Below are 26,088 nucleotides of genomic sequence, written 5' to 3'. Positions count from 1 at the left end.
TAGAAGCAGGTTGTCCTGTACGACGACCTTCCGGAAAAACAAAAAAGGGAGTCACACTGCCGAAAGGAAATAGTGACTGAGAGACAAGTACGAACAGCCCTCACCATAACCAAGTGGTGAAGCAAACGCTCCCGGGGATGAGAAGGGGCAGGACAAAAGGACAGTAGGACGATGTCCTCATTGAGATGAGAAAAACCAAAACCATCTCAGGTAAGAAGGACGGACCTGGACAGAAAACAAACTTGTCCTGGTATACAACCAGGAAGGGAGAATGGCAGGAGAGAGCTGCCAGCTCTGACCACTCCTAACAGAGGTAAGAGCAATAAGGAACGCCACCTTCTGGGGAAGGAGGTGAAGAGAAATGTCCCTGTGAGGTTCAAAAGGGGCGCCTCGCAGGGCACCTAAGACCAAGTGTAAGTCCCAAGGGAAAGAAAGGGACCGATAGGAAGGTGCAGATTGTGCCACTCCCTGAACCAGGTTCGGACATGATAACTGAACGCCAGAGGACGTTGAAAAAGAATGGAAAGGGCCAAACCTTTGACCCTTAAGGGAGCTGAAAGCCAATCCTTGGGCCAGCCCCGACTGGGAAAGGAAAGGGGTCGGGGAAGGAAAATATGACTGGAGAAATAGGCTGAGTTTCACACCAACGAAAATAAGACCGCCAGGTATGGTGGTAAATCTTGCAGAGGAAGGCTTGGGTGCCCTCAGCATGGTGCGAACCACTCGGGAAGAGAAACCTCAAAAGGTCCTCAGAACTGCTCTCTCAACCGCCACGTCGTCCAAAGCAGAGACGATGGCAGAGAAGACCTGAGATAAGAGGTCTAGACGATAGAGAAGGCGCAGCGTGGGCCACGAGAATGGCGGAAACGCCCTCTGCTGAGAGTTTCCTCACGGCCCCGAAAAGAGAGGAAGGGGAGGAAACAGATAAGGTAGGGCAAAGCCCGACCAAGAGAGAGGAACGCTTCGGTTGTGGCGGGATGTGCAGAGGTCCACGTCTGTGGACCGGCTGTGAGCCTTATCCAGAGATGATAAAGAACTCTTTTCCGCCTGTCGCCTCACTTCCTCAAGGCGGCGGCCACATTCTAGGCTTTAAGCCACATGGAGGGACGGTGGCTACCAGGTAGCTTGTGGCAAAGGCAGCACAGTGGCTGCGCATGGAAGCAGAACACAAAATCTCCAGCTGCGGAGCATCAGAGAGCTATATTAAATACATTCTCCAGAGGGATCTTGAAGACTATCCTGGCGGAGATGGGAGACCATGCTGAAAGGGCCCTTGACACCCAGGCCGAAGCAAAAGCAGGAAGATCCTGCTGTCTAAAAGGCAAAGTTTGCCAAAGTCTCCACCTTCATGTCCGCTGGATCCTTGAAGGTAGCGGCATCAGCCAACGGCCAGGTAGGCGCCTTAGAGAGTCGGGAGACTGGCAGATCCATAGTTGGAGAGGAGGTCCACCGAGCAATGAGGCCCTTGGTGAAAGGATACCACGCTTGAACCATCTTTGTTTCCTGAAACTTCTTGTCAGGCGGATACCAGCAGGGCGTAAAATTCAGCGTGAGAGCTGAAGGTCTTGGGTGCCGGTCGGGCACAAAAAAAAGACTTCTGGAGCCACGTCCGAAGTTCCTGGGTCCTTTAGATGGAAGGTGTCTCTTACGGGCGAAACCAATGAGTACACCACATCAGGCATCCATGCGTTCCTTTGATTCGGAGGCCAAATCAGAAACCTCATCCACAAGTTCTCCAGGTGAATGGGAACGAGGTGAGGCAGCCCTGGAAGAGGTCAGGCACGATGAGAGGAAACTTTTGGACCAAGTCCAAAGTTCCTGGGTCCTTTAGCTGGAAAGCGTCTTTTATGGCCGAAACCAACGAGTACACCACATCAGGCATATCCGTGCGGTCCTCTGAGTCAGAGGCCGAATCAGAAACCTTATCCACAAATCCTCCGGATGGATGAGAACGATGTGAGGCAGCCCTGGAGGTAGGGCATGATGAAAGGAAACTTCGGGAGCCACGCCCTAAGTTCCTGGGTCCTCTAGATGAAAGGTGTCTCTTAGTGCACCATGTCCGACATATCCGTGCGGTCCTCTGAAACAGAGGCCGACACGGAACTTCATCCTTAAGTTCTCCAGGTGAACAGGAATGTGTGAGGCGGCCCTGGAAGAGGGGGAGACTGACCAGGGACACGGGTCTGGAGAGCCAGATCGGCGACCATGGGAGCGTCCTCTAGGGGAGCGACGCTTGCTACAGGGAGGAGTAACAGGGCGATGCCTGTAAGGGGAGCGCCCGTGCCTGCCAGAAGACTCGGATGATGAGTCAAGTGAAAAGCACCCCTATGATGTTGCAAGAGCGTCAGTATAGGGGGAGAGCGGGACCCTCCGGAAGGCCTCTCCAATGCAGTCACCACATAACGGGAGATCTGAGCCAAGTCGGATATAGACTGGGGGAGGGAGAGAAACCAGGCTGGAGGGGCGGCTGAACCCACCGGGTCTGGAAGACAACCGGGGTAGAATTTCAGGGGGGGGTCTGGGGGAGCAGGCAGAACAAGCGGTTTAGCAGAACCAGACAATTTTAGTTACAGCTTTTACAGATGTAATGAGTGGCTAACACTGCAGTTAACTGTTTAGAGGGAGGAACAGTTCTGGGTACGGACATAGTAAAAAATAACTAACTATCTCACCCAAGTCTGTGTCCCCAGGGCAGCTGCTGTGAGGAAGACTCCGCTCTAGGTCAGAGAGGAGAGGAGAGAAATGCCAGCCAATGGCAAGAGAGGGGCGTGCTAGGAGCAGGGCGCCTAACTGATTGGCCCCTGCCACCCATATGCGCGCACACAGCACTGATTGGTGGCCAGTTGGCGCCATGCAGAAGCTCCGGCGGCCCTGGTGGGCAAAGCTAAAGTGCACCGGCCGATTAAGAACTAAGAGAAATATTAATGGCGCCCGCTCCCTACTCCGAGCGCACATGCGAATGCATATGCGCTCGCGGAGAACGGAACGGGCGAAGATGCCGCCGCTGCCGAAAGTGAAAGTAAGACGGGCGCAATATGCGCCCGCAGAGAATAAGTTAAGGCGCGGCTGCAGAAGGGAGCCGCACTAATAACAGTGTCCCACACATAAGTGTGTAATAAACTGTGCCCCACATTTAAGTGGCCAGTGAGATAAACTGTGCCCCACACATTTCACTGCTCACCAAAGTAATAAAGAATAACCCCTGTCCAGCCCACCCCTAAGTAAAAGTGGGCCAAAAACTGAGGGTCTCCAGAGGTTGAAAATCCGCACCTGAGGAAAAAAAAAGGGGGAAAAATACTCACCTCAGTCAGAAGAACTTACCTCATGAAGTCTTCCTATGAAGTCTTCAGCCAGCATTGTCACCTGCGAGAAGCCAAGCTCAAAGGGAGGCGAACAGGGAGGTAGGGGGATCCGGACCCATGAGGTACAACCCCAGGCGCTGAACATTGGCGAGAGGGGATTAACAGTACATCCAAGATGCCTGCCCCCTCAATCGCAATGGGGAAACAGTGAACTGCAGTTCCTGAGTCCCCACCTGAAAACAGGAAAGAAAACGGAATAAAAAACTAACACATCCCTAAATCTAGGAAAATAATAAAACATAAGACCTGATCTGGAGAGAACTCCAGACCATGTCCACCTCCTTAGACACTAAGCTAAAACCGATTACCTCAGGTGCCTGTGGGCAGGTATACCCTGCTGGGAGGAGCCGACTTTTCTTGTTGCCATAGTGTCAAGCCTCCTAGAGACAGCAGCATATACCCATAGTCTGTGTCCCTCAATGGAGCCAATAGAGAAACTACAACTCCCAGCATGCCCGGACAGCCTTTGGCTGTCCGGGCATGTTGGGAGTTGTAGTTTTGCAACAGCTGCAGGCACCCTGGTTGGAAAACACTGTCTCAGTGCATATGTTGGGACATTTTCCTAGCATATGCGTAGAAAAAACTAAATTTCTTGATCTCCTAGAACATGCAGCAAACTTTATATAGTTCTCATACTTGGTCATATATTTTTGTGTAAAACAACAAAAAACCATCAGAACAATCATTGCAAGCCAACACCTGACAGGTCTGTGTGTTTTAATATACAGGCAAGATGAAAAGGTTATCCATTCCATCGGTGCAAAACCGTAAATTGGCGTTACCTGCTGTGTCTCGAAGGGTTGGAAAGGTTCAGTATTAACTTCATGATGAGAATATTCTGTGTCAACCTGGAACATAAAAAGGACGAGGATTAAGGATCCGGTTGCATCCGTTTTTCGTCTTGTACGGTTTTGTCAGTTTTTTTTCCCGTATCCAAAACCGTAGCCTACCACGGTTTTTGGTCTGGGTGAAAAACCGTATACTTTTTTTTTTTTAATATGGGAGTCAATAGGAACTGTACAGAACCGTATGTGCGTACGGTTCCATCCGGTTTTCACCATACGGTTTTTGACTTTGCACAGTTTTTTTTTTTCTTGGAATTTCAATCAAACAAGTGAAACTTTATTCATAATGGAGTGAAAAGTTAAAAACGTATACGTATTTTTTCGTAAAAAAAACGGATGCAACTTGAGATCATTTTTCAAACCGTACACGGTTTTTAACCGTATACAGGTTAAAATTTATACACACGTTTTGATACAGTTTAGTCCGGTTTTGAGGAATCCATTTCATAAAAAAACTGATACGGGAAATGTATTGCAAAAACGTGGTGTGAATGCAGCTTTATTCATACAAAAAATGTATGACTAAGGCTGTGAACTAGCAGCCGAAACGAGTCACCATGATTGTACCGGTTACTGTTTAATAAAATCCTCACTATTTCACCGAACCTGCACTGGACCATTCCGATTGTTCTTCAATATATAAAAAGGTAAAAAGATTTCCCTTTTGATTAATTTAGTGCTATTAGAGAAAAACACATGCAAAGGGACCGGGAATGCAGACAATCGGAAAGGCCTTGCTGGTATAGGAGTGTGTACGGACTCATTTCTGTCCCTACAATAAAGTTATCTAGGTGCTAAGATGTATTCAGTAGAAATCTAGTAGATCATATCTCCAAGTAAAAAATGGTTGCTTTTTTTGGTTTACAGACAGAACAGACTTGGGCAGTGGAAAAATAAACAGACGGGTGTAGGGCTGGGCGGTATGACCAAATATGTGTATCATGGTATTTATATAACTTACAGCGGTTCCACGGTATATAACGGTATTTTCACCCCCCCCCCCCAAATTAATTATCAGCCCAGCAGGGTACTACTCACAGATGTCAAGCACTGCCCTCCTCCTCTTTGTTGGGGGCCGCCGGGCACTGGAACTCACTGTACGCCAGTGGTCTCCAACCTGCGGACCTCCAGCTGTTGCAAAACTACAACTTCCAGCATGCCCGGCATGCTGGGAGTTGTAGTTTTGCAACAGCTGGAGGTCCGCAGGTTGGAGACCACTGGCGTACAGCGAGTTCCAGCGCCCGGCAGCCCCCAACAAAGAGGAGGGGGGCAGTGCTTGACATCTGTGAGTAGTACCCCGCTGGGCTGATCATTAATTTGGGGGGGGGGGGGGTGCAGAACAGCACTGGCGGGTAACATCGGATTAGTTCCCCGATGTGAGAACAGCGCTGCGCTAGGCTGATAATACATTCCCGAGGGGGAGGGGCCCAACCGGTATTGCGGTATGGGGGAAAATTCATATCGTGCAGCCCAAAAAATTAGGTATTCGGTATGAACCTGTATACCGCCCAGCCCTAGACGGGTGTATAAAGGTGATGCTGTTTTACATTCTGTGCAGAATCTTCCAACTGAAGAGTTAACAATGCAAAATATGTTCCTAACCCGCACCAAGTTCTGCATAAGGATTGTAGAGGTGGATTTTTCTTAAAATTCCACGTCAAAAAAACTTACCTTTGTATGTTTTCAAAGTACCTTTGTATCTATTCAAAGTTTGGGAGATTGATTAAAACCTGTGTAAAGGAAGCGTGTAGCAGTTTCATATCAAATTGCTTCTTTTATTTTTCAGAGGCTTTGTTAAAAATGAAAGAAGCGATCTGATTGGTTGCTATGGGCAAGTTCACCACTCATCTTCAACAGAAGGTTTTGATAAATCTCCCCCATGGGGTCTAAATACTGCCCTGGAATCCACAAGGAGAAAGTGTTAGGCTACGTTCACACGGAATTGCGCACAGAGATTCCACAGCATCAGAGTCCCATTGATTTCAATTATGATCTGTTGTGCTGTCCACATAGCAGAATTTCCGAGCCTAAACCATCTGGCACGGAAATTTAAATTCCGGTGTCCGCAGAAAAAATGAACACGTCCATCCTTTCTGCGGACTCCGCAGGGAATGCACTGCATATCATGCCGCTGCCTGCAGTCTGCAGAACATCAGCTCGGAGATTTTCTGACACATGAACATAGCCTTATACACACACACGTACATTTATCACCATCATAATCTCACCTGCACTGATACAATAGCGGTCTGAATATATTTAGGCCGTATTTCTTTCATGCATGGGACCATATAGTTGCTCTGATCTGATTTTTCTGTATATGATTTATCTTGGCTTAATTCAGTACTTGGTTCAGGAACTGTATCATCATCATCATCCTCATTATCATCTTCCTCCTCCTCCTCCTCATACTCTTCTTCTTCTTCCTCTATACTAGATGCCCCAGACCCATTGCTAGTTGAGCTATGTACTTCATCCAAATCGTCATCTAGGACAGGATGTTCAAATGAGTGATTCTCTATCAGGTCAAACTCTGAACCAGGTAAAGTCCTAAGGTGAGGGCTGTTGAATGGTTCAGCAAATTTTTGATAATTTCGATCCAAGTCCCTATAAAAGTCTGGACGCTCATGACATTCAGTGGCACCAGAGTCAGTAGACATATAATCAACCTGGCTGCTATCACAATTTGGGTCTGCATTATTATATACAAGAGGAGTAAAGGACGGCTTGAATTCCTCTGCGGTGGGATTCAGATGACATTTCTCTTCTTGTTGTCTAAATGGTATATAATAGAGAGGAGAAAGGGCAATCATGTCTTCCACAATGGTAAAGTCATCTGACTGCAACAGAAAATTCTCAAGACCCCCAGATGCGTCAACCATCCTGTGGGTTTCCTCTGGAAATTCTTTATATTCTCTTATCAATCGTTCATCATCTATTTTCAAGGGACCGTGTTCCTCTAAAATCTGAGAGAAGTACCTGGAAGTAAGAGACAATGGGTTAAAAGGCATTTCTATACAATTAGCCACTTTCCCCAGTAACAGAAGAGCCATTTTAAAAAGGGAATTAAAAATTACCTTTTGTTTAAATGGGCACTGTCAGATCCAAACACTTTTTATAAGTTGTTACTGATGAAAATAAAAGACCTTTTGTAATATAGTTGTTTAAAGGGTACCTCTCATCAAATAAACTTTTGATATATTTTAGATTAATGAATGTAGAATAACTTTCCAATAGCATGTTAATGAAAAATATGCTTCTTTCTATTGTATTTTTCCCGATCAGTCCTGTTAGCAAGCATTTCTGACTCATGCTAGAGTCCTAAACACTCAGAGCTGCCAGCCTGCTTTGTTCACAGCCAAACAGGATGTGAACAAAGCAGACTGGCAGCTCGTAGTGTTTAGGACTCCAGCATGAGTCTGAAATGCTTGCTGCCAGGACTAGTAGGGAGACCCCTAGTGGTCATTTCTTCAAAGTGGAAAATTAAATAGAAAGAAGCATATTTTTTAATAACATGCAATTGTAAAGTTATTTTGCATACATTAATCTATAATATATCAAAAAAATTTTTTGATGAGAGGTACCCTTTAAAAGTTGTTTGAATACTAGGGGTCCCCATACCTACTGGGACACTAACCAGTCCTGCAGTAGCATCAGCCTTCTCCATGAGTTTTGGACAAGGGATGACTCATGGACAAGGATGCATGATGAGACACACCAATCACCTCCCACCACCACAAGGGAGGGACACGCCCCCCTCCACCACACACCAATCACCTCCCACCACCACAAGGGAGGGACACGCCCCCCCTCCACCACACACCAATCACCTCCCACCACAAGGGAGGGACATGCCCCCCTCCACCACACACCAATCACCTCCCACCACAAGGGAGGGACATGCCCCCCTCCACCACACACCAATCACCTCCCACCACAAGGGAGGGACATGCCCCCTTTCGAGAGGATTTCTAACATTGTGAGCTAATGAACAGAGGAATTTTTATAATAAATATAGGTGACAGAGGCATAAAAATTAGATGTCCATGGTAAAGCTTATGTACTGAGTAACCTATACATTTTTTGTTTGTTTTGTGGGATCTGACAGGTGCGCTTTAAATCAAGTTATGTTTTAAGAAAATCCTAAAACATTCTTGTCGAAGTTTTTTCCACTTTAGAAACTTTATCTTCAACTAAGCTGAGACTTCCTGCCTTGTCTGTAATAAGAAGGGGGATAATAGAAAGTGATCTGTACTGCATTAGGCTATGTTCACACAGTGGAATGTCAGTATGGAGTTCTCCAGGAATATTCCACATGAACATTTTACTGCAGCAGAGTCCCATTTATTTCAATGGGATTCTGCTGCACTGTGCACAATAGAAATCCCAACTCCGGTGTCTGCAGAAAGAAAAAAAAACTTGTCTATTCTTTTTGTGATTTTCGCTCAGAAATGCATTGTCGTCTAGGAGACAAAGACCTCCGCTGAAGAGTGTGGTGGTCACATTCAGCGAAGATTAAAGCAAAGATCAGAAAAGATGTACTATAGGAGGGCTGCATTTTTGTATATTCTGTTGCCGAGTGGGCTCTCAGATTAGGGTGTACATAAACGATTTTGTGGATACTTATTTTTGACAAACACTTACTCATAGAGGGTTTCCCTGATTGGCTCCCTGGCCTCCATCGCACTGTAAAGGTGTCCAAATAAACTCATCTGACTCCCATAGAGGGCTTCAAACTCATCTATATCACTTTGCAATGACTCTGGGACCAAAAAAGGCTCATTGGGGTCCAAAAGGCTTCTGAAAACAAGAAACAAAAACAAAGCTGAAAGACAACTTGAATAACAAACAGACTGGAGGGACACAGAAGATAACCTTGGGTATAGCAGCTGTCAACATTATATTCTGTGTGCTCCATTAACGCGACAGGAAAATACATCATCAGTAAGCCAACGGTGGCAAAATGATTATTTCCAACAAATATCTTTGGTTTGTGAAATCCAGACCTGATTCACACTAAACTCCACGTGATATACATACAAGCTGCCTGTTCCAATTATGTGACCGCTGTGGGGAATTCTTTCTCCCCACCCAAAACTCCATATGAGCAATTCTGCAGGGAGACATGAAGCTGGACACCATCATTAACAGCATCCAGCTTCATGTATATAGGCAATGGGTGGTAGCTCCTGGCCAATGAATACAGGAAACACCACCCCATTACCAACTTTGATTTTTTAGTTGTTGCGGTAAACACGTTTTATCCAGGACTGATCTGGAACATTGTAGAAAACCCAGACAGACTGTATACAGTGAAGGTGAGCAGACTTACAAGGTATTTTCTTCAGTAAAAATATCCTCATCCTGTGATCTAGTACTGACCGCTCCGGACAGCTTGTACGTTGGCTGAAAACAAATCAAATGTTAAATATAATTAGTACTAAACATCAATATAAAAGTATTTTTAAACCCAAGAGAAGTTGTGTTAATAAAATAAATCACAAAAGATGAACAGAAGCTGAAAGCACAAATGTTATATTAAGTAGGTTAGGTTCAGTCTAGCAGATTGAGCCCCACAGAAATGGACAGGATCGAATACATAAACCAAACCTCATTTTATTATCAGTCTGCACAAGAAAAACACCCTCTGTAAATATAATGTAATAAGGCTCAAGTCGCTGTATAAATGTAAAGTTCTATAACTTTTTAATATGCTTTTTTTTCCTTTCTTTACACATTTTAAAGATTCGCTGTCAGTGAATGAAAAGAGATTTTAAGGCAAGTACATAAATCCTGCTTTCTTGGTTGTTTCATTAGAGGACACAGGAGACCACGGGACGTCCAAAAACAATCCCTGAATAGAAAGTAATGCCAGACACAAGGAACCATGCAAAAGAATGAGGTACTGCTGCCTAAAAAGCTTCACTGTAAGGGCTGGTAAGGTCTTAGTAAAGTAGGAGTAACTTGGATTAAAGGGGTATTCCACCCCAAGACATCTTATTCCTTATCTAAAGGATAGGGGATAAGATGTTCTGAACATTTATGTTCAGAACCTAGGTTTTGCATGGCCGTGGTCAAGATGTCATGCCCCGCCCGCCCCCTCCATTCATGTCACGTAAGGAGCACTTTTTATTTTTATTTTTTATTTTAAACCCCTTAAGGACCCATGACGTAAATGTACGTCCTGAGTCCACTCCCGTTCTATAATCCGCGTAATAGCGGGTCGGGCCCGGCCTCTAACAACGGCCAGGACCCGTGGCTAATAGCACACGGGATTGATCGCGGTGCCGCACGCTATTAACCCTTTAGACTAAAGTGAAAGTAAATCATTGCCGGTTCGCTCAGGGGGCTGTTTGGGATGTCTGTAGCGAAACAGCAACATCATGAACAGCTGAGACACAGCAGGAGGGTCCCTTACCTTGCCTCCTGTTCAAACGCCGAATGAATGCTCAGTGCCTGAGATCCAGGCATGAGCAGTCAAGCGGCAGAATCATTGATCAATGGTTTCCTATGAGAAACCATTGATCAATGTAAAAGATCAGTGTGTGCAGTGTTATAGCCCCTCATGGGAGCTATAACATTGCAAAAAAAAAAAAAGTTAAAAAAAAGTGGAAAAAAAGTGGAAAAAAAGTGGAAAAAAAGTGGAAAAAAAGTGGAAAAAAAGTGAAGATCATTTAACCCCTTCCCTAATAAAAGTTAGAATCACCCCCATTTTCCCATTTAAAAAAAAAAAACTGTGTAAATAAAAATAAACGTGGTATCGCCGCGTGCGGAATTGTCCGAATTATAAAAATATATCATTAACTAAACCACAAGGTCAGTGGCGTATGCACAAAAAAATTGCAAAGTCCAAAATAGGGTATTTTTGGTCACTTTTTTTATCATGAAAAAAATGAATAAAAAGCAATCAATAAGTCCTATCAATACAAAAATGGTACAGATAAAAACTTCAGATCACGGAACAAAAAATGAGCCCTCATAACGCCCCATACACGGAAAAATAAAGTTATAGGGGTCAGAAGATGTAAATTTTAAACGTATAAATTTTCCTGCATGTAGTTATGATTTTTTCCAGAAGTACGACAAAATCAAACCTATATAAGTAGGGTATCATTTTAATCGTATGGACCTACAGAATAAAGATAAGGTGTCATTTTACCGAAAAAATGTACTACGTAGAAACGGAAGCCCCCAAAAGTTACAAAATGGCTTTAAAAAAAAAATAAAAAAATTCTCAGTGATTTTTTTCCCCCGATTTTTTTTTTGGGTAAATTGACTGATGTCATTACAAAGTAGAATTGGTGGCACAAAAAATAAGCCATCATATGGATTTTTAGGTGCAAAATTGAAAGAGTTAAGATTTTTTTTTTAAAGGTAAGGAGGAAAAAACAAAAATGCAAAAACAGAAAAACCCCGGGTCCTTAAGGGATAAAATCAACAGGTGCCAGAAAGTTAATTTCTTCTATTTAAAAATCTTAATCCTTCCAATACTTAGCTGCTGTATGTTCCAGAGGAAGTTCTTTTATTTTTGAATTTCTTTTCTGTCTGACCACAATGCTCTCTGCTGACACCTCTGTCCATGTCAGAAACTGTCCAGAGTACAAGCAAATCCCCATAGCAAACCTATCCTGCTCTGGACAGTTCCTAAAATGGACAGAGGTGTCAGCAGAGAGCACTGTGGTCAGACAGAAAGGAAATTCAAAAAGAAAAGAACTTCCTGTGGAGCATATAGCAGCTGCATAAGTCCTGGAAGGATTAAGATTTTTAAATATAAGTAATTTACAAATCTGTTTAACTTTCTGGCAACAGATGATTTAAAAAAAAAAAAAAAAAAAAAAAAAAAAAGTTTTCCAGGGGACTACCCATTTAAGAGCAAGTAGAGAGGACAAAATGAAGGCTCAGGCCTCTACCAATACTGGGCTATGTCCTGATGTTTTTTTTTATCAGGTTTTGATATTTTGTGTGCCAGATTTTACACCCGAGTAATCTAATAAACTAGACCAATTAATTCTACACTTATGTCAGGAAACCCCCCAAAAAGGGGGGTGTCTGCAATGGAAAATCTGACAGCTTAGAACAGTTGTAAAAAAAAAAAAAAAAAAAAAAGCAAAACATAGGTATTTTTCCCTGTAATGGAAAAAAAAAAAAAAACACAAAGAAGACTCCACTTTTAGAAAATCAACACCCAATGTGTCAACTTAACTGTAAAGTCCATGGGGGAACTCCCCTAAAATTAGAAAATCTGCATCTTCAGTGGGTTAAAATGGTAAAGAATACTCTGGCGGGATGGAAGCCCTAGTAAACCTCACTGTAAATTTTGAATATTTAGTCTACAAACAGCGAAAAACACATCCAAGTTTTACAGAGTTTGGTCGGCATGGTGTGCTTCTCCGCAGGCAAAATTCACCGTTTCTAGATTCCTCAGGGATCAGTATGCTACTACCCCTCTTGATTCCCTCTGCATGTGCGGTAGGCTGCTCTATCCTGGATATTATACAGTTGCATAATTTTAAAACTGGGTTCCAGATGGAGTTTCCCCCAGAGATCCAGTGGCCGGTGCTAGGACCTAGCAGACTGCATTGCCATCCCCATAGACTGCAATGTATTTCAGAGTGGATCCACCGAAAGATCCACTCATTAATGCATTGCCATTAAAGGGGTACTCCGGCGAAAACCTTTTTTCTTTTAAATCAACTGGTCCCAGAAAGTTAAACAGATTTGTAAATTACTTCTATTAAAAAATCTTAATCCTTCCTGTACTTATTAGCTGCTAAATACTACAGAGGAAATTCTTTTGTTTTTGGAATTCTCTCTGATGACATCACGAGCACAGTGCTCTTTGCTGATGTCATTATAATAATAATAACAACAACTCTTTATTTATTGTTGTCCTTAGTGGGATTTAAACCCAACGCCCCTGCACAGAAAGGCAGCAGTGCTAACCACTGAGCCACCATGCTGCCATTAGCATACATCTGCTATGCACGGTTCGTAAATGGACAGAGATGTCAGCAGAGAGCACTGTGCTCGTGATGTCATCAGTGTTCCAAAAAGAAAGGAATTTCCTCTGTAGCATTCAGCAGCTAATAAGTACTGGAAGGATTAAGATTTTCTAATAGAAGTAATTTACAAATATGTTTAACTTTCTGGCACCAGTTGATTTTAAAGAAAAAAGGTTTTCACCGGAGTACCCCTTTAATGTGGATGTCAATGCAGTCCGCAAGGTCCTAGCGCTGCCCAACAGGGTCTCTGGCAGAAATGCAGTCCTATCTGAGGGAAACAAACTTTGGACAGATTAAAGTACAAAGATAAAAAAATAATAATAATAATAATTACCTTTACAGGTTGATTCCGTTTCTTTTTCTTAAGCTTCATTTTTAGTTTCATACTATTATACTATTGGAAAAGAGAAAGGTTGATACGATCTTATGTAAAACAGATTATACACTGCATTGTACAACATCTTATGTGTCTAATATAATGCTTTAATATAGGTTGTTGATTAGACTATCCAACTGAATACGATCAGAGGTAGAGCTTGTGCAAAGCTTGTGACAAATCTATTCAGTGCTTACTTTCACTTTCAATTTGAAGTGACTGTAAAAGATCTGCAGCACTGCTCTGTATCCTTGAATGGGACAACACTGCAGTCCCTTGCAGCATCACTACTAATACAGCAAGGATGAGCGCAATTGGATATCAATTTTTCAAGGCTGAATAAGCCCCTTAATGGAATTTGAGAAGAAGCCTCTAACAGTTATAAACAACTGTGTTATTGAAATTATGGGATTCATTACTACACTTACCCCACTGCAGGTAAATTGTATGACAAACCAGAGTATTGGTGCAAACAGGTAAGTTTTCTAAACCCCGACATGTAGAAACCAGAGGTCATTGTGATTAGACAAACTTTCTAAATTTAAAGGGGTGTTTAAAACTGCTTTAAAGATGACTCCCAGCCCATTTGTGCCCAACGAGGTGGCCAGGAAGCCGGCAGGAGCTGAAATGGTCATGTTATGTTTGCTTCACTACCATTGACTTTAAAAGGGAATTGCGGAAACTGTATAGCCCATCTAGCTATGCTGTTTACGTTACTCCTGGAATTACATAAAACAGTGTATCTCATGCAGGTGCTTCGGCTTCCCGACCTCCTCCAGCAGCCACAATAAGGCTGGAGGGGTCTGAGGAAACCTCGATCTTGCCCTACGTGGCGTTCCAAGAAGTAAGATCTGCATCTAGGGATAATTTCTGATGCTTAGCAACATCAGAAGTGACAGATGACTAAAATAAAAGGAAAAACTAGTGATCAACTTACATTGTTAAGTTCTAATGAATTCTTGGGTACTTGAACTCTTGGTATATCTGTAATTAAAAAAAAATTACTCATTTAGTTAGGAGTCTGTGCACTAATAAAATTACTTTACAAACATAACTGTATAAAAACAGACTGACTGAAGAATACCAACTTTATAATAGAATTTCTGGGTTAAACAACCCTTTGCATATACCATAAAAGCACAACAGAATGTTATAGAAGAGAGTTTCTCGATCCCCTTTATTTGGCCACTTTAAACACAAGCATAATACAAATGCAAGTCCCGGCACAACCTCACATCATCCCGGTGACCTAAGATGACAGTCACGTCATTAGACTTATATTCAGGCGCCAAGTTGTATCCATATTACTTTAATGACAAAAAAGACATACGCTGCAACAAAGTCACCTGAGCATTAAAGGGACATCTCACTGATATCAATGGACACTGTGTAATGCAGTACAGATGGCTTGATGACTGCTTTCAGTGACTAAACCAGCTTGCCCCCCCCCACCCCTATCAGACTAATCATTGATGAGTTTGTCATTTCTATATGGTTGTCTGAAAGAATCACTTAAAGTTACAGATCCAAAGAGACATCATTACTGAGATTTTCATGACATTTCCTCAGCTGATCTTAGTCAGGTGCAATGTTGTTGTGTGGTTTTCAATATCTACATCCAGCCTGGATTACATAATTGTGTGTGTGTGTGTGTGTATGTATGTGGGGACAGCACTAGTTAGGCTAAGTACACGGCTCCGTTCAAGGGAGCTACGATCGCTTAGTGTGTTGAAAAAGCGGGACCTGAGCAGAGAAAAATTAAATAAAAATAATACTGCAAGCTGTAATTTCTCGGTCGTTCTTCATTGTGGGACACCTTACTGATGGGTATATGCTCTTGCCACTAGGAGGCGCTGACACTAGGTAAAAAAAAAGTCTGCTCCTCCCTGGCAGGATATACCCACCCACAGGAAGAGAGTTAATCAGTTTTAGCTAGTGTCAGTAGGAGGCAAGACACAGGTCTGGGAGCTCCTCAGACCTGGTTTTTTTTTTTTTCTAGTAAGGGCTGTTTAGTTAGATTTTTTTATTCTCCTTTTTTATTCCTTTTTTTTTTTTTTTTTTAGGTGGGGGTTCAGGAGCATGGCGCTACCTGTTCCCCCATATGCAAGGAAGGGGCACAGACAGATGTACTGTTAATCCCTTCTCGCCAACGGCCAGCGCTCTGAGGTTGCACCCTGGGTCCCGGTCCCCCCATTGCCCCTGCTCGCCCCGCTATCTTAGCCTGATATTAGGCAGCGTAGCCATAAGCTGAAAACACCTGAGGTGAGTTTAAGAAGATGAATATGGGTGAATATGTTTAACAGCCTGCCCCTCCCCCTCTTCTGTACCCCGCTAGGTTTTCTTTCCTGGCCGTCCAGGGGTCACTTCTCCTTTCAGTGTCAGCTCCTCAGCCGTCATTACACGTGGCTGTGCTGGGACAGATCCCTCGTGGCCTCCAGGTCACGCTATCAGCGGCACCATGCCTGCCACAATCCCCCCCCCCCCTTTCCTTTTTTCTCTTCTACCATGATACAAGGGGTAATTCCTCACGTTTATTGGGGGATTTAGTCGGGGGATATATCATTTTGTATTGGGGTTCTCGAGCGTGGGGGCTCTGTGGTCTGAGCGGCAGCAGTACGTCTGTATAGCTGCCGCAGCTTCCCCCCACTTTCATCAGTGCCATTATGCACTTCACATAATCTTTTGCTCCACCCCTCTTCCACCTGGGCAATGGCAGGCCAGGTGCCCGGACTGCGGGGCCCGCCTGTCGGCTCCAGCAGCTCCCTGTTCTGCGGTGACTGCGCGCGCTGCAGGGGTCAAGCGCTTAGATGTCGTTCTCAGCCCAGGTTCTTATCCCCCTCTTGTGGCCATTCAGTAGATTGCAGCCTCTGCTTTCTGGTCCTTTGTGTGCTCCCCCCCCCCCCCTTGTGGCAGCAGTCAGCTATTGCAGCCCTTTGTTGTATTGTCTGTTTACCTGTATTGATCTTGCTGGGTTATCTGTCGGGGGCCATATATTAAAATGTTAATTTTGGGGGCCACTTTACCATTTGCTTCTGCCACCCTGTTGGATGACTTGAAGAGGCAAAAGGTCACTGCCAGCTCAGGTATTTGTGCATGGCGTTTCTGCAATGCCATATATGCCACATCCACAGCCACATTCCAGCCCTTCCCTCGGGGCGAGACATCGGCGGGATGCCCCTGCAGATGCATCTGCATCCCTGACCTCAGCTGAGGGCCTTCCGAGGTGTCTCGTTCCCTTGTGTCTTTGGCAATTTCCTCCCACAGGTCTTTCTGCCGCATCTGTGGCTAGTGTGCTGGACCCCCACTTCTAGTGCAAGGCTTTCGAGCACGTGTCCCTATGTGGACATGGACCGGACCCAATACAACAGAGTGGTCTGCGTGGTTTCCTCCGCCGCCAGTCACTCATCACAGGGCTGTCGCATCCACGACTGGATTTCGGGCTCCCCACTGCAAACGAGTGGCGTCCGAAGGAGTGACCCGCCGTGTACAATGGATCTTGTACAGGGCATCAGGGAAACAATCCACAGCTCCTTAGCCTCCCCCGATCTCCCAGGAGGAAGGGGATACTATCCATGGCTCCTACACCTCTCTGACCTTCCATATCCGACAAAGGGGCACAGTGTTCTTTCATCTGGACTGTTATCCCCTTATCGCCACCGGCCAGTGCCTGATATGTGTACTCCTATTCATGAGCCAGACTGTTGTCTGCACGATTTCCGCCACTGCCGGTCTCCCATCAGGGGCTGCCTCGTGATTGGCTGGCGTTCCTGCTCCCCTCTCATAGTGTGGGAGTCCAAAAGAGTGTCCCTATAGCTACAAGGGACCCTGTGCCAATAAGCCAGACATCATCTTGGTCTTCTACACCTCTGGGTCGCCATTCTGGAGTTAAGTTACTAAGGGCGCGGTGTCTGAGGAAGTGACCAGGCGCGTCCTGTCGACCCTTTTCAGGGCGACAGGGAGTACTCCAGGGCTCCTCTGCCTCCCCTGATCTCCAAGGGTGACGGTGATTCTATCCTCTGGATGCCATTTGCATGGCTGTGCTTTCCCGTACCTCTCTTCTGATGGGAGGACTCTGGACGAGGGTCCCTGCAAGTCCAAAAGGAATGATGCCAGTCAGCCAGACATTCATCTGCATGGTCTCCGACACCACCAGGTCTCCCATCGGATCGGCCGCACTCCAGTACCCCACTTTCTGTGGGAGGATTCAGAGGAGTGATCCTGTGCGTTCAGGAATTCTATACCGGTCAGCCGGACTGTTGTCTGCAGGATTTACTGCTACGTCGGGTCAACTACCATACACTTCCCACACTGTGGTCGGAAGTTCAGGTAACCCACTGCCGAGGTGTAGTTCCGAGTGAGTCAACCCATGTTGCTCCATGGGCCTAATACAATGAACCACGTACTGATTCACAAGGTTCCCTGCTTTACCAGGTGCCTCTCTTCATGCCTGCCGCTCTCACGGCTGAAGGCTAGTAACCCACTTTCAATGTGTGGGTCTAAATGCGGGACCCGGTGTGGCCATGGTCCCTATGCCATATAGCCAGACTGTGTGTGCATGGTTCTAGTCTGCCAGGTCACCTCCCCCTTCCTGCCGCTCCCATGACTTTCCATGTGAAGTTTCACAAAGTGTGTCTTTGCGGGTTCATTGAACTGGTTATCCCAATCTGGCTGTGTATGCATGTTCATCTCCATGTTCCATGGCTTTTCACAGCAACAGCAGCACTCTGTTTCCCTTTCTACGAGTTCCAAGTTAGTATGCCAGGGGCATGGTTGTGACACACCATTGGGTACTGAGCCTGTCTGCCATACTGCCAGACTTTTGGATATCTGCATTTTTGTTCTTGTCTGCAGTCTTGGTACCTCACTACTATCATGAGGTATCCATGTCTGTGTCCCTGCGTGTGCTATGGTCCCTTTGCATGTGTAGAACCCACCTTCCCTTCCTGTAATCTTTTTTCCGCAGGTCTGCGGCGGTTGAGCACCTCTGTTCTGGCATGGGGCCTGGTGGGGCATCACAGACAGTTCAGCATCACCCTTGTCTACAGGTACCTTCCTGGATTCCTGTGCAGGGTGGCTCAGGCGCATGCTCTGTTGCCTTATGACCAGACTGGCTCAGTTTGCGCCTGTCTGGCCCAGAGTTTCACCCTGGTGGGGTGTTCCTCTCAACGTGTTTGCTTGCTGTGTGTGTGCTTGTTCCTTGCATCTGTAGTAAGGTCTGTGCCGCTTTGCCCAGCTCCATTGTCCAGGATTCCGATCCCTCTGGGGACACATATTGGCTCCTCGATATGCTCTCTCAGATTTACTGGGGGCTGCGTCCATCCAGTACTTTGTCCCTTTGCTGTGAAACCGCTTTTTCCTGCTCCTACAGTACCTGGTGCACTTTGGCAATCCCCCTTCCACGGGAGTACGGAGATCAGGGGGCTCTGCATGGTCAGTGCCCGAGTCTCATCTCGGCCACCCCTTGTTTTCCCTCCACTAGGGGAACTATTTCGTTGGGCGCTTTCTACTGCCGAAATGAAGCCATCTTTCTCTCTTCCCACTATATAGGTGGGGTATCTGGCTGGGCCCTTGTTTTTCGCCGAGAGCATTCCGAAGCATTAAGCCTGGCTCTCTTCCTGTTTCTTGGTTATCTACTGCTGCTCATGCAGCCATGGCACTCTTCTGTTTTAGAGGGGTTAATGCAATCATGTATGGCTCGGCAACAGCTAGTCTAGCCACCGTCTGTCGTTTGGGTCCTTCCATTGCTTTCCTCTCCACTCGGCACACTCTCCCTGGTAGGGTGTGTTCCTATTTCCCTTTACGGTGTCCTCTGCACTTTACTGACTCAACTATCTTCTGGAGTAACCTTTACTGTGCCCAGAGCCTGGGAGTCCCAGCGGGTTCCCTTTTGTTTCCACCAAATTCCCATCCTGACTGGTTGTTGCTTCGCAGTGCTCTGGTCCACTTGGACCACTGGCATCCAAGACCTGTTAGTCTCCTTGTCTGGACACTATCCTAGGATGCTGTGGCGTGCCTTCTTTTCTAGGTCACCCTCCTGATTCTTTGGGCCTTAGTGATGGTTGAGGTCTCGGCCATGCATAGTGGTCCTGCCAGACTTCTCGGCGATCACATTTATGGAGCGGTCTTTCTGTACCGCACTTCTTGTCTCTGCACAGATGTTTGTCACTTGGAGCTTTTCACGGACATTGGGTTTACTTGCCCTTTGGGTATAAGTCTTCCAGGAGGCTCGGAAACCTCCAATTTCCATGTCGGCTGCACTGGCGCTCCGGGATACTACTTTTCAGGGTCTTCCGCTCCTTTCTTTGCCGTTTATTCTTCGGTGTCAGTCTTCCAGGTGACTCGTCTATCCCTGGCCATTTTGCTCCTTTCTTGGCCATTATTCCCTTCCATCTTCTCATTCGGGGTCCATGTTCTCTCGAGATGGGGGGCGTTACATTCGTCCGGATTACACCAGTTGGGCTGTTTTGTCTCCCGGGTGCTCACAGCGGTCTCCTGGATAGGCTTTTTTTGTCTGCTGATGTTCAAATCATCGATCTCCTGCACCAGGCCTCTCTAGAGCCAGTTTCAGTTTTTTTTTCCAGTGGTTTTCTGTCTCCACCTTCTGTGTTTGCCTTCTGCTCAGGTGTACACTGCTCTCCCTGGCTTTTTTTCCTCCATGCTCTCTTGAGTCAGTTGACTCTGGATGGGGTTCTCTGGTCGTGCCCTTTTCCGTTCTTGTTTTCCAGCCGGGCTGGCCCTCTGTCTGGTTCCGTGTTCCTTAGAGTTGGTTTCCTACCCCCTTCCGGGATGGTTCCAGCCAGTCTAGCTTTTTGGTCGACCTTTCTTATCTCTCTATCAGGACCGTGGGTTTAGAGTCTCTACGAAGGACAGTCCCTTCCTTGGCATCCTAGTCAATCTCCATGGCCGGGGGACTGTCTGGGATTTTTTCTGGGGTCCATCAGACATATTTCTTTGTTGGCTTTGCCTATTGCTTTGTTACAAAACGGATTACCTCACTTCCAGTGGGCGGGTACATCCTGCCAGGGATGAGCAGACTTTTTTTCCCTAGTGTCAGTGCCTCCTAGTGGCAAGAGCATATACCCATCAGTATAGGGGTCCCCCAATGAAGGCTACGAGAAATATTTTTACGGCGAGTACAAAAACTCTGCTTTTTATCTCGGCTAAGAGCCAGCAAAACAGAAAAACAATTCTCCCTTTTTTCCACTATTGTAATTTGGTCCTTTCTAAAACCCCCATGTTCATACTGCCCCTAAGTCAGTGGTCTGAAACTATGGCACACCAGATGTTGCAAAACTTCAACTCCCAGCATGCCTGGACAGCCAACGGCTTTCTGGGCATGCTGGGAGTTGAAGTTTTGCAACATCTGGTGTGCCATAGTTTCAGTGTGCCAATAACACTGGAGAGTTATTCGAACAAACTCAAAATTTGCAGCTAAAAATGATAAAACTTTTTCAACTTCTATGTAAACAGTCCCCCCCCCCCCCCTTAAAAAAATTAAAAAAATAAAAACATATCGGTAGTGGATTGTTGCTTACCCATCTCTTGAAAATATTTATCCAACTCTTTGTCCAGCCCATACTCTGACACGATATGCTTGTTTTCTTCAAGAAGCCATAAGAAACACCGGAATATTTCTATATCCATACTAGTGAGCAGATCAAACAGACTGACAGAAGAACAGTCTATCATATACTTTAGGCTCTTTCCATAGGTTTCATTCCACAAATTTACTACATTCTCTGCCTTAATGTTTTTCAGACATTCTTTATTACGGTCTCGAAATTCTATTGCGGCTTCCAAACCTAAAAATAAATACACACATACATAAATATAATTTAAAAAAATTATACAAACTTGGAGAAAAAGCATTAACTATTACAAAAATACCACATATAGATAGGTTTGTGGCAGATTAGTTACAGACTGAAGATCTGTTAAATACATCTGAACAGGGTTGGGTCTACAACATGAACTTCTGCAACAAACCAGTCAGGTGTGAGTATACCAATAGGATCTTCACCTGGAAGTAATGAAGGTTTTCCTTATACAGGGCAATCTGGGGGGGAGGGGGGGTATAGTGGTGCAGTTAAAAACACTTCTTAGTGTGGCCAGACCGTGCGGACATCGCCGTTCCCATAGACAGCAACGTCTGTGGAACGAATTCCTTCTGAAGAATGAACAAGTTTTTACTTTTGGCAGCGGAAATTCAGTGGCGGAATTCCTTAGTGTGCACTGTTCAACTGAATTCCATTGCCAGAAATGGGATTCTGCTGCACTGGAATTTCATATCGAAATTCCAAAGTGGAATTTCGGTTGGACATTTTGTAGTGTAAACCTAGCTTTAAGCTGCCCATACACCTTAGATAGCGGTCAGCTGAGTCTATCTATATATGCCAAGCACTTCTAATGGCCGCTTATGTCCTGTGAGAGCAAAGTATCATACATGCTGAAATTTAATATACCCCATCAGTTTAGGCCCAGTATTACACGTCATGATCACCACACTGCTGGACTGTTTGTAACACAAAACCATAGAAAATAACAGTATATACCACATGCTATTTCGTCTGACCCTCATAGACTAACACTAGCATCAATAATGTGCAAGATAAAGCCTTAAAAGTTAAGGGGAAAAAAATACAGCAAACATGTGTTAGCATGGCCTAAGAAAGCAACCAGCTAATTTTGTATACAAATCATTTTCATCATTGTTGAAGTCAACAGCAATTTTTTCTGTGACTAAAATGAAAGAAAAACATTTTAATCAACTGACTAGAACTAGGCTAAAATGTTAGCTAGAGAAGAACTGGGAATAGATTCCATCCAATCTGGTTTGTCTGTATTCAAAGTTTAAACATCAACACTTTAAAAGACACAGAGCATAAGCGAACTATAAAAGCGTGCCAAGGAATCAAGCGCATAGAAAGTTGGTAATGTTCAGCATTAACCCTTAAGACGCCATGATCAAAGTTAATCGCAGAGTCTAAATGTGTTAAAATTCATTGCTGGTTAGCTCAGGGGAGCTGATCGGGACCACCACAGCAAAATCGTGCTGTGCCGATCAGCTGAGTGGATAGGCAGAGGGTCCCCTACGTGCCTTCAGCTCTTATAATGCTACAATAGTGCTCCAATAGTGCAGGCAGCCTCAGCAGCCTGCACTAATTGAGTGCCAATAACACTGACTAATGCTGGCCTAGGGCACAGCATTGATCAATGTATACAATTAAAAGATTGTATGCAATAGTCCCCTCTATGGGGACTAAAAAGGTTAAAAAAAGTTAAGTTAATGAATGTGAATAATCCCCTTCCTTAATAAAAGTTGGAATGGACCCCCTCCCATTTGTTAAGTAAAATGTTGGAAACAAAAATAAACATATTTGGTACCCCCACACTACTGCATCCATGGTTTGAGTTCCAGTACCCCACTCAGGTGCAAGGTTAATGAAGGGGCGACCCCGTGTGCACCTGAAAACTACAGAGAGGTATCTTCTTCCACCTCTCCTCGGGCCACTGGCCTTAGTAGTTCCCCTCCTAGCCTCTCTCCCCCTCCTGTCTCTGTTCTCCAAAACACTATGACTAAAACAAAATTTGATGTAAAAATTAAAAGGGTTATTCAGGAAAAAATCTTTATATATATCAACTGGCTACAGAAAGTTAAACAGATTTGTAAATTACTTCTATTAAAAAAAATCTGAATCCTTTCAGTACATATGAGCTGCTGAAGTTGAGTTGTTGTTTTCAGTCTAAGTGCTCTCTGATGACACGTGTCTCAGGAACTGTCCAGAGTAGAACCAAAACCCCATAGCAAACCTCTTCGACTCTGTGCAGTTCCCGAGACAAGCAGCAATGTCAGCAGAGAGCACTGTTGCCTGACAGAAGAGAACAACTCAACTTCAGCAGCTGATAATTATTGGAAGGATTAAGATTTTTTAATAGAAGTAATTTACAAATCTGTTTAACTTTCTGGAGCCATATATTTATTTTTCCCCGAATACCACTTTAACACTGTAAGCAACAAACACATAGTAGAGAAAAACTGTGCAGTCATTAGGTTACTGCACCAGAGAAAAAAAAAAAAAAAAAACATCATGAAATCTAAAGAAAGAAAATGTTTATACAAGTTCTGTGGAGAACAAGTAATAAAGACAAAAAAATACATAAATAAAAAAAAAATAAGAAAAAGATATATACCTTTATTATTTACTATATGAAGCCAGTCACGCAGATTAATGGTTTTAAGTTCTTCCTGCAAGTGCAGCAAATAAAGAAATACTCTGGTTTTCACCCTATCATTTAACTTGTACAGATAGGTAAGAAAACTCTTCATTTTACTACTGGCAAGTGCACCGCTATTCTTGTCCAGCTGCTCCAGCTTCTCTTGACTTATAATACTCCACACACATACAGAGTCCCAAAAACTTGTAAAGAACGTTGGACATCCACGTATTATCAGACCCTCCTTTTTTACTACTTGTGCCAACAAAGGATCCCACTTGACTGGGTAACCATTAGTCACTGGAATAAGGAAAAGAAAGAAAGACAAATGAAAATACTAGAATTCATAATAATAAACAGCAGAGCAGGATGTTGGGTCCTCACTTACCGACAGTGTCAGATAGGCTCGATTCATGGGGATGTTTTTTACTGTCATCAGAATTTCCTACAGATTCCTCCTCTATAGCTTTCTTGCGCTCAGTTTTATGTTCATGCTTTATTTTATTGCTTTTGCTGCTTGGATGTTATAGAAGTAAAAAAATGATTACTAATTACTTAAGTGATTCGCAAACATCAAAAAGGGTGCATTCACTTGGGTTCATAAGACGAAATCTTCAGCTAGAATTTCCACCAGAGATTCCAAGGCTGGTGCTAGGATAGAGTGGACTGCATTGCAATCCTAATAGATGGCAATGCATTTCTAAGCAGACATTTTCTGGGTGCATATTCTATAGGGTAAATGCACCCTAAGTGTTATAAGTAGAGTAGATTACACAGCTTTCATTGACATACATTAGTGTTCACCAACCTGTACCACTCAAGCTGTTGCGAAACTACAACTCGCTTCTAAAAATCTATTTGCATTTGTCGTAACCAATGCAATTCTACTCAAATACTTTGTCACCTTCTATCTTACATAGGCACAGTGAATAACAGACAGGCAAAGGCAGAACGACACAGACACTGAGCTAACTTACAACAGATGAGTCTTTCATTTGATAAACTGCTAATAACATAATTTCTTGTCCTTTTACAAACGGAAGCTCAATGATTGACATGTATGCAAAAAGATACATCACTGTAAAATCTCTCTCCCCCCCCGTAGCCTTCATTAGAGGCAGGATGCGGGTGTCCCTGGCAGGGGATGATCCCAAATCAGACTTGTTCTTCAGCGCTTCACCGGAGTGATAGAGCCAAATTTTTGCAGGTGTACTGTAATAACTTTTTATTTTCCAATGTACAGTAGTATACATGGGTAACAACAGTTACAGTTTTATAGGTGAACAGGACAACACGTTTAAAGAGGGGATTCCTCTCTTCGTCAGGGCCTCTCTTCGTTAACACCCCCCACCCCCCCTGTATCGTAGCCTTCATTGGGGGAAACAGCTAAACAATAGTATCCTGTGTCCCCCAATGAAGCAACCGAGAAAGGAAGTCTTTGGAACTAAAGTAGGTAATTACCCACCATCATAGGATACAGACTTTCTTCAAAAATAAATAAATAAATAAATAAATAAAATCTGCAATTCAAAATCTCACCTGGTGACTTTATGTTTTGCTGTTGGTTTCTGTGGTTCTCTCTTTTTCAAGGTTTTATCTTCAAACTTTATGGGGAGGAAAAAATTATTTTAAAAAAAAGTTTTAAAAAAATGAATACACATTCTTAGGTGTCCTGTGTATTGGACAATCTCTACTTAAAAGTTTCCCTTGACAATAAACTGATCACAAAGTGTCCACCTATTGATAAGCTGTTTTGTATAGGGAAATCTGACAGTAAGTGTTCAATTTTCTTGCAGCACTTCCACAGGGGAAGGGAAGCATTGTTCATATCAACAGGTCAGCCTAATGCAAAGATATGCTCCTTGTAGACGCTCTGCATAACATATGAGGATCCTGAACAGATCTCCTCATATTCAAGTTTTTTTTTTCCGCTCTCCTCTTCCTGAGGCCCAATACATTAAAGGACATCTGCAGCGTGATTAACACTTATCCCCTATCCACAGGATAGGGGGATAAGTGTTTGATCGCGGGGGGGTCCGACCGCTGGGACCCCCTGTGATCTCCTGTACGGGGCTGCGGCTCTCCCGTGCAGGGGGTGTGCCGGCCGCAGCATGACGTTGCAGCCTGCAAGCCTCCTCCATACATCTCTATGGGAGGCCGGGAGGCAGCGTTCGTGCCTCCCCGTCTCCCCCATAGAACTGTATGGGGACGGGGAGGAGACGGGGAGTCACCGTCGACCTCTAGGTCGATGCTAAGCGCCTTAGCGCTCATAATGAGCGCTAATGGCG

The 26,088-nt window shown here is 44.4% G+C and overlaps 1 protein-coding gene across 1 annotated transcript in view; it reads right to left on the bottom strand.

Annotated features, from left to right (window-relative positions):
- Positions 1 to 26,088, bottom strand: part of TTC3 (tetratricopeptide repeat domain 3) — a 150,850-nt gene that overhangs the window by 49,975 nt on the left and 74,787 nt on the right. Inside the window, 10 exon segments of the mRNA XM_056559619.1 lie at positions 4,145 to 4,210; positions 6,436 to 7,186; positions 8,852 to 9,007; positions 9,540 to 9,613; positions 13,544 to 13,603; positions 14,523 to 14,569; positions 21,121 to 21,387; positions 23,777 to 24,100; positions 24,189 to 24,316; positions 25,340 to 25,404. Of these exon segments, the coding sequence (XP_056415594.1) occupies positions 4,145 to 4,210; positions 6,436 to 7,186; positions 8,852 to 9,007; positions 9,540 to 9,613; positions 13,544 to 13,603; positions 14,523 to 14,569; positions 21,121 to 21,387; positions 23,777 to 24,100; positions 24,189 to 24,316; positions 25,340 to 25,404 (1,938 nt within the window).

Source organism: Hyla sarda, chromosome 2, assembly GCF_029499605.1.
Source record: "Hyla sarda isolate aHylSar1 chromosome 2, aHylSar1.hap1, whole genome shotgun sequence".
NCBI lineage: Eukaryota > Metazoa > Chordata > Amphibia > Anura > Hylidae > Hyla > Hyla sarda.
Note: the sequence above shows the minus strand (reverse complement) of the source record. Positions and strands in the feature narration are given on the sequence as shown.